This window comes from Diabrotica virgifera, chromosome 10 (genome assembly GCF_917563875.1).
Source record: "Diabrotica virgifera virgifera chromosome 10, PGI_DIABVI_V3a".
NCBI classification, from domain to species: domain Eukaryota; kingdom Metazoa; phylum Arthropoda; class Insecta; order Coleoptera; family Chrysomelidae; genus Diabrotica; species Diabrotica virgifera.
In genome coordinates this window covers 67,041,630-67,051,635 of record NC_065452.1, presented here as the reverse complement: position 1 = coordinate 67,051,635, position 10,006 = coordinate 67,041,630, and the positions used below count along the sequence as shown (strand labels likewise).

The following is a 10,006-nucleotide window of genomic DNA, read 5'->3' as shown; positions in this document are numbered from 1 at the left end:
GGGGGTCTGTCCCCGGGAAATCTTTTTATATTTAGCCTCAATAAGGGCGTTTTAAAGCTATTTGGGAGCAAGGAAAAAATTCAGGAATTCGTCTATAATTTGGTTGTTTTTTTTTATTTTTTGTCCCTAAAGGTGCCGGTACGGCGTACCGGCGCGTACCGTCACAAAAACAGCACTGTATATATATATATATATATATATATATATATATATATATATATATATATATATATATATATATATATATATATATATATATATCTTCGAAACTTCAAGTGTAACATATAAGGGTGAGGCAGCTAAAAGGGCCTATTAGAAATATCTCGAGAACTAAAGGTAAGAGAATCATGAAAATTGGAATACAGGGGTTTTGAGGTATGAACTATTTAACGAAAATATTTTGGTCTCTTTGCTACTTCCGGTTATACCGGAAGTTGATTGTAACTTCGTTTTTTTTTAAATGGGACACCCTCTATATTTTAACATTTTTGGATTCTGCTTGATGTCTTCTTTCTTAAAATATGAGGTTTTATAATATTATATAGGGTAGTTTAAAAGATAATTACAGTTTTTTATAAATTTTGTAGCAAACTTCACACCCTGTAGAATTGTACTGATTTGATATCAAAAACTCCATTTATGTTCAAGTGATTTTTAATAGAGTCTATTATTATTAAAAATTATTAATATAGCGAAATGTTTAATTTTAGTATACAGGGTTGGTCGAAACTCGGAATGAGTATTATTTGAGTTTTATTAAATGGAACACCCTGTATTTTAGTATTGTAATGAAATGATATTTTATAGTAATTTTTTATTTCTAAAGCATTCCCTATACCTAACTGCTTTAAGTTGTATGGTATTCGTAGTTCTTTAAGCCAAACATTAATTGCAACAAAAATTACGTGAAATTTTATTAAGTTTACCGTGAAAATAATCAATCATAAATAATTTTGTGAAAATAAATACATGTTAATCTAGAATGATCCTTAATTTATTAATATTGGATAAGATACCAAAATGACTACGTTGTAAGATGATGGTGAATAAAATATTAATTAAACCATACCATTAAACCATTTAAATAAAAACAAACCATATTCTAGCCAGTTGGCTATGGCTTTGACACTAAACTTGTGTTACGTTTTAAAAATTCAACCGTCTCAATATTATTTTTTTTAATAAATGATTCCACTTTTCCATATCGTTTCCCACATTTCTCCTATTTTCTTAAATAAATAATCGAAATAGCAGATTTTGAATTTGGCAAGGGTTGTCATGGATACGTTACGGTAAGTCACTTTGACAGTCGTCGAATTCTAAAATTGGGGTGCTACTTGGAACATAAGTTTTCAGGCAATTGATCTTGCATAGATCGCCCTCATTGGGGATATCGGCCTGAAATTATGTTAATTGAACTTGGCATATTGTAGTATTGTAGGTACATTTTGTGTAGTTGTCAAGTTCACACCGTATGAAACGGGACCTATTTTCAAAGCACCATTTTAGATACGCTGTAACGATTCCTGAAGCCATTCTGAAGGAAAAGAACATCCGGTATGTCTTAATTCGATTTCTTAAGCGCTGCAATAAGTGCATTGTTGATTTCCGAGCTTTTTATTTATGAGTTTCTCTGAGAGTTATTTTTCTATTGCAGTTATTAGGCCTTAAACCACAAAATAGATAGGGGTAGATAGTACCTAGTTATTGTTGGAAATACTCTGTGGGAAGTAGAAGAGTTTTTTTGTATATGTACCCCCTGGAAAACCCTTCTGGCCAAAGGTTAGTATAAGATCTCCTATTGTTTTCTTATTTATTGATTGATATAGAATTTGAATCGTTGCTCTGACGTCATTTTGAAGAAATCTACATTAATTTACAGTTTTCATTTTTTTCTAATTTGACATTGCTACTCAAATAGAATTATTTCTCTGACGTCATTTCAGTCAGTTTTTAGTTTTTATTTTTCTTAATATTAATTGTTGTAGTAATAGACGTCATTTTGACAGTTCACGTTAACTTAGTAATTTTCGATTTAGTTTTATAAAATATGTTAGTGTAAATACAAGGAGATATTCTAATACTATTTTTCTCTTTTAGGGTTTCCATTGATTCCATTGATTGCGTTTAGTTCCATTTATTCCGATTTATTTCCGTTTACTTCCAATTAAGTACTTCCGATTTCTTCTTTCAGTATTTACATAGTTTTGTTGTGTTTGAAATCGTTTGTTTACGTTGATGATATGTTACTGGTTATTCTTCTAATTGGAATTGGATACATCGTTGGATACCCCACTATAGAATTAAGATAAGGATTTTGATTAATTTATTTTTTTTTACGTTTATGTTCATTAGCGTTTATTAATTTTAGTTTATTTGTGAATAGTACCTAGTGTGTTTTCGGTTTGTTATACTGTTTTTTTTTTGTTTTACAGCGGTTGCGCCTGAGCTCATGCGACGCTTATAATTTTCGGTTAATTTTGAGGGCTAGAAGCCCTATTTGCTTTGGCGCATCTAGTTACTTTGTAGGTTATTGTTGTGGTTGTTCAATATTATGGTATTATTATTATTCAGTTTATTATTTTTTGTTAATTTTTGCATGTTTACGGACTAAATTTATTTATTACTTATTTACTTATTATTAATAGATAATTTTTACGTGAGGTATCGCTTAATTTCATTTGTTCCATACACCACATGATTGGTACTGCAACAATTTGGTAGGTTTTGAGTTGCAGTCTACTTTAGGCGTGGGCCGTGGGGCAAACTTGCCTGGCGCCCAGTTAATATCTATTTCAGGTTAAAAGAGAAGTCTCAACGAACCCCCCATCTCCACTAGAGCATAGCGGGCTACGCCTTTATTGTCATCCGACAGCCGGTGTAGCAACGTAGCGTCCGCGCACGAGCGGCGAGGCGTTGCACTTGATTAGTTGGCTATGGCTTTGACATTAAACTTGATTAAACATTAGACATTATATTATTTTTATAGTTCCAGTTGCTTTGTTACAATTACTAATATAAATTTTTGTAATGGGGAACTGATTAGTAAAGTTTTTGTTTTAGGAGAGTATAACAAAAATGTACTACTAGCAATAGGAATTTATCATCTGCATCTCCCTGATAGATGACAGCAAAAAAGAGAAACTTTTCAAAGTTTAGAAGAGAAACTTTTCAAAGTTTATTAGAATAGTTTCGACGTACTAGACACTTAGATTACGAGAACGTTCATACTAATATGCAGATTCTCAGTGACACTAACATTTAATTCATTTTAATCATTTAAAATAGTTTTGGTTCGATCAGATTTCTCGTAATCTAAACTTCCAGTTCGTCGAAACCGCTCTAGTAAATTTTGAAAAGTTTCTCTTTTTGGTTGTCATCTATCATGGAATTGCTGATCATAAATTCTTATTGCTAGTAGCACATTTTTATTTGTTATGCTCTCCTAGAACAACAAAACATCTGAATCAGTTCCTCATTAGAAAAATTCATATTAGCAATGGTAGCAAAGCAACTGGAACTTCAAAAATAGTAGAATTTTTAAGCAAAGCAAATGTTTAAGCATATTTAGTGTCAAAGTCATAGCCAACTAGATAGAATATTGTATGTTTTTATTAATATTAAACACACCAACAATCTTAACTGCGTAGTTATTTTGATATATCAACCAGTATTAATAAATTAAGGGTCAGTCGAGATTAATATGTATTTATTTTTGAAACATTATTTATGATTGAATATTTTCACGGCAAACCTAATAAAATTTCACGTAATTTTTGTTGCAATTAATGTTTGGCTTAATGAACTACGAATAACTTACAAATTAAAGCATTAAGGTATAGGGAATGCTTAAGAAATAAAAAAGTACTATAAAATATTATTTCATTACAATACTAAAATACAGGGTGTTTCATTTAACAAAAACTCAGATAATACTCATTCCGAGTTTCGACCAACCCTGTATACTAAAATTAAACATTTCGTTATATTAATAATTTTTAATAATAATAGACTATATCAAAAATCACTTGAACATAAATGGAGTTTTTGAAATCAAACCAGTACAATTCTACAGGGTGTGAAGTTTGCTACAAAATTTATAAAAAACCGTAATTATCTTTTAAACTACCCTGTATAATATTACAAAACCTCATATTTTAAGAAAGAAGACATCGAGCAGAATCCAAAAATGTAAAAATATACAAGGTGTCCCATTTGAAAAAACGAAGTTACAATCAACTTCCGTTATAACCGGAAGTAGCAAAGAGACCAAAATATTTTCATTAAATAGTTCATACCTCAAAACCCCTGTATTCCAATTTTCATGGTTCTCTTACCTTTAGTTCTCAAGATATTTCTTATGGGCCCTTTATCTGCCTCACCCTGTATATATACAGTATGTCCCTGTAAGTTGTATCCATATGGAAAACTTTTTTATTATTAATTTTACGAAAAAAAGTTATTCTTTATAAAAAGCTCTGCATGGTCCAAAACCTAAGATTTAACCATCAAATATCAAATTTTTTGAATATTATACGAGGTATGTCAAAAAGTTTGAATTTCACTCAAGAGTAAAGTAGCTTTATTTTTCGTAATATTGGAAATTGCTGTTATGAAAAGTTGTTTGGAATTAAAAACTATATTCTAATATGCAATTACATCCTTCTAATTGAAAAAACATTTTTTTTGAAAAATTATGGATCTCATTATTTTTTCAGTTATTTCAATTCTGATAACTCTTATATTATTAATTTTACGAAAAAAAGTGATTCTTAATAAAAAGTTCTGGATGGTCTAAAACTTAAAATACAACCATCTTATATCAAAATTTTATCAATTTTATACGAGTTATGTCAAAAAAATAAATTTAGATCAAAAGTAAAGTACCTTTATAGTTCAGAATATTTCAATTAGAAGGATGTAATTACATACTGAAACATAGTTTTTAATTCTAAATAACTTTTCATTATAACAATTTTCGGTATTGTGAAAAATAAACGTATTTTACTCTTGAGCGAAATTCATATTTTTTGACATACCTCGTATAAAATTGATAAAATTTGACAAAAGATGGTTGTATTTTAGATTTTCGACCATGCAGAACTTTTTATTAAGAATCACTTTTTTCGTAAAATTAATAATAAAAGAGGTACCTATTTGAATTAAAATAACTGAAAATAATGTTAGTTATCCATAATTTTTCAAAAAAAAAATTTTTCAATTAGAAGGATGTAATTGCATACTAGAATACAGTTTTTAATTCCAAACAACTTTTCATAATAGCAATTTTCAATATTGTGAAAAATAAAGCTACTTTACTCTTGAGTGAAATTCAAACTTTTTGACATACCTCGTATAATATTCAAAAAATTTGATATTTGATGGTTAAATCTCAGGTTTTGGATCATGCAGAGCTTTTTATAAAGAATAACTTTTTTTCGTAAAATTAATAATAAAAAAGTTTTCCATATGGATACAACTTACAGGGACATACTGTATATATATATATATATAAATCCTCTAAGGTAACAGCTGATCTGGTAGGCAAGAAGGGGTTGAAGTTATTGGGTATGCAGCTGATTGAAAGCCAAGTGATACTCTGTTCAACAAATCATTATATTTCGACAATTTTCATTGTCATCATCAGATGAGAGCTACAAATATTTAAACATGGTACATTTTTTTTTTTATAATACAATTTCTTTGTTAATTATGTCTTACTTGATTGAGGTTAGTGGCAATGATCTTCAACATCAAGTACTTTGCAGTATGAGACCGTGTGGGTTACAGCTTTAGTTGGTACTATATCCATTGAATTATTATAAATATTGTATAATTTACTATCACAATAATAAAAGGACGAACACAATACACTTTAAAATCAAAACAAAAACGTTTGTTAATCGACTGTCATTAAGGTTAAGTACCAGAATATCAAATATCGAATGTTGCTATTTTATGTGAGAAAATAATTAGTTCCATGTCACTAATGTCACAGAGGCTTATTTAATTGAAGTTTACTATACCGGTTGTCTCTTAGTTTTGAAATTTATTATTATATTTTATGTTATGTTAGTTATTTATTTAGGATGTGTGTTAATTTATGTTGTTTTTCCAGATTTAGTAAATAAGCGTAAATCTCACTCAGATGCTCGACATCTGATTTCTTATTTATCAAGTAATCAGTTTGGGTGATAAATGCCATCTCAAGGAAGAGTCTTTTGTTGAGGTTATTTTCCATTGCAAGGATCTTTGTTTCATTATAGTTGATTATATGTTGTTCGTCATGTACGTGTTTTGCAAGGGAGCATCTATCAGGGTATAGTCTACTGTCACTTTTATGTGACGCAATGCGGCCTTTAAGATGTCTATTTGTCTGTCCAATGTATTGTTTGTTGCAACTTGCACAAGGAATACAATAGACGATATTCGATAACTGGTCTGTAGGTGTTTTGTCTTTGATCTTAGTGAAAATGGAACCGATTGTTAGAACTGTGTAATTGGCTATTTTTATATTCTCGTCAACTGATTTAAAAATTCGTGTAAGTTTCGGTGTTAAGTCTTGTATGAACGGTAATTTAAAGTATTTACGTGGGGTTAATATAGCGTCGGTTGTGTCTATTGTGGGATTAATGTTTTGTGGTATGTGAACAGGGTTGGTTTGTGTCCCGGGTAATGTATCATTAGTTGTGTTAAATAGTAGTTTAGTAATTAGTGTGTTTGGGTATGAGTTGTCTAGGAAGAGCTGACGAATGAGTTTTAAGTTTTTATTATGGAACGACTGATCTGAAATTTGTAAGATTCTATTTTTCATTTGTTTTATAAGATTGATTTTTGTATTGTGCTTATGATATGACCAGTAGTTTATATATCTTCCGGAGCTAATGGGTTTCCTGTACCAATCTGTTATTATTACGTTGTTATTGCTGCGTATTAGTTTGGTGTCGAGGAATGGGACTGATTTTGTTATAATAATTTACAAAATTGACTATACTGCAAGTCAATTAATCAAAATACAAAAAATACAAGTTGATTATCTAATATTTGAAAGTATTAATATTGACATTTTTCTTTATACGATTTTATACTGATATTTTACTGACATATTTTTTATTACTTGGTATATTTCTGACATATTTTATTGACATATTTTTATTACTTGCTATATTTTTGGTATATTTTCTATTGCTATTTTTTTATTGATATATTTGATACATTTTTATTGATATATTATTTGATATTTTTTTTATTGATACATTTTGTCTCTATATAACATGTTTATTTTTATTGATACATTTTGCCCTTTATATACCACTACATATTTTTTTTCTCCCTTACATACAGATATTTTATATTTCTCCAGACTTCTTTTTTTCATATTCGTTTAAAAATATCCCGCAAAATGCCCGAGACACGTTCCCAAACTCAACAAGAAGTCGAACCATATAAGCTTTCGGAAATTTTTTCCATTATCCCAGAATTTGAAGGCGATCCGATTTCTCTTTCAACATTTTTAGATGCGTGCGACTGTGCTATTAAGATGGCTACAGGCGATCAGCGCGTTCTTTTAACGATTCACATAAAAAATAAACTCAAAGGTAAAGCTGCACAGCTTATTAATTCTAGAAAACCACTTTCTTATAAAGAAATAAAACAATTACTAAATCTACATTTCGGAGACAGTAGAGACCTGACCTCCTTAATACAAGACTTACAAAGACTAAGACAACTATCTAACGAATCTCCTCTAACTTTCTTTAATCGCTTACAAGTTTTGAATGCAAAAATGTACGCCTCGATCCAAATTGCAGATTTATCCGCAGAACAAAAAACCACCCAATGTGACTTAATCGATACCATGGCCCTAAACACACTTTTAACCGGTTTAGAACCTCGTCTAGGACAAATTATTAGGGCTAGTAACCCTAAAGATCTCATTGAAGCAAGCAATCGTATCCGACGCGAACTTCAATTGTCATATTTTGAAGAACAAAAATCCAATTCTAAGACAACTATTCCTAAACCCTCTCAGCCAATGAGAAGACCCTCGTCTCAATTTACAAAATGCACAAATTGTGGCCGAATAGGTCATCAAAATTTTGAATGCCGCTCTTCCCGTTTCGTACAACCAAATCAATCTTTTTCTAGGCCTAACGGTTATCAAAACCAATATAATAATGGACCTAACAACTATCAAAACAATCAAAACCCTAATAGGAATCAATATTCCTCCAACAATCCAAATTTCAACCAACAGAGACCTTCCTTTTCATCTCAAAATCAAAATCAAAATCGTCCATCCGTTATTCAAAGAAACCCAAATTTTCAAAGGGCACATGTTTTAAATGAATACCCTGACAAAATGACTTATTACGCAGACGATTACTATACAGATAATTATTATAATACCGATAACTATGAAAACTATGAAACAGATTATTATACAGAGAATAATCTACAAACCGATAACTTTTACGAAACCACAACTAACACACTCGACACAGAAAATTATCAGGATTTTCTTTCACTTCAGAATCAAAATCATCCTCCCAACCATACGAACCATTCAACGGATATTACGAATATCCAAGAACAAATCCAAGCACTCAACTTGGACAATTTTCATCCGGATCTCAATTTTCCCGAACAAAGGTTCCTGTAACCCCATTTCATACCATGAGTTCCAAAAATTTATATTACATTAACGATGCTACCAACACTTTTAAACTTTTAATCGACACAGGTGCTGGAATTACTGTTTTCAAAGAAAACACAGCTCGCAATTATCATAATAGATTTCCTGAAAACGTTACTATCCAAGGTATAACCGATCAAAAATTGTTAATAACAGAATCTGTCCTTATTCCCTTCACTGACGATAATCCTCACAAAGTATTTATTTTCAATTTGGACATTGATTTCGATGGCATAATAGGCCTAGACTTTCTAGATCATTATGAATGCATAATAGATCTCAAATCCCGACAGTTGCATACAAATTTTAAAACTCTCACCCTTCACAAAGTAGGACACGATACAAACACACCTCCTAAAGACATATCACCGACACACCCTACAGAAACAAGACAAAACGAACCTAAAATAAAAATTAAACCAGATTCTAAACAGGAATCAAATTTAAAGTACCAAAACCCTATGAGTGAAAAATACACTATCGTAAATAACCGAGATCAAGACAAAAATCTTGAAAGACCGGAGAGAAAACGAATAAAAGGAAAAAACATAATTACCATTGACAGCCGGACCGAACAAATATGCAGACTAAAATGCAACTTATCAAATACAGATGCCATATTATCAGCTCAAGAAATAGAAAAGTTAGATTACCTCATGCATTAGTCCATGTAGACGAAAATGGAGAATTCTTAACTTCCATCCTAAATGCTAATGCTATGCCGAAGACAATCGAATTTTCAGACATTTCAATCAAACCTTTCAAAAATTCGGAGACAATCTTATCCTACAACGGAAATGATTTTGAAGAACCCGTAGTAGATAGAACACGAATAATTAAAGAACAATTAAGAATTGATCATCTAAATTGCGAAGAACAAGAACTAATTCTAGACATATGTACTGAATATGCAGACATATTTTATGTCGAAGGCGACAAACTGACCTTCACAAACGAAATCAAGCACAAAATCGAAACAAACAACGCCAAACCTGTCTTCACTAAATCTTATAGATATCCTCAAATACATAAGGAAGAGGTAAAGACGCAAATTAATAAAATGTTAGAAGAAGGAATAATCCAGAAAAGCGTGTCTCCCTGGTCGAGTCCAGTCTGGGTCATACCGAAGAAATTAGATGCGTCAGGAAAACAAAAATGGCGAATTGTTATTGATTATCGCAAGCTTAACGAACTGACAGTACAAGACCGTTATCCTCTACCACAAATATCAGAACTATTAGACCAATTAGGAAGATGCCAATACTTCACAACACTAGATTTAGCGTCTGGATTTCATCAGATTGAAATCGA

The 10,006-nt window shown here is 30.7% G+C and overlaps 1 protein-coding gene across 1 annotated transcript; it reads left to right on the top strand.

The window, feature by feature from the left end:
* The first annotated feature begins 8,035 nt into the window (after positions 1-8,035).
* LOC126893045 (TBC1 domain family member 5 homolog A-like) lies at positions 8,036-8,662 on the top strand. Its single transcript, XM_050662985.1, has one exon. It carries the CDS (start codon positions 8,036-8,038, stop codon positions 8,660-8,662), a length of 627 nt encoding a protein of 208 aa, XP_050518942.1.
* The last annotated feature ends 1,344 nt before the right edge of the window (positions 8,663-10,006 follow it).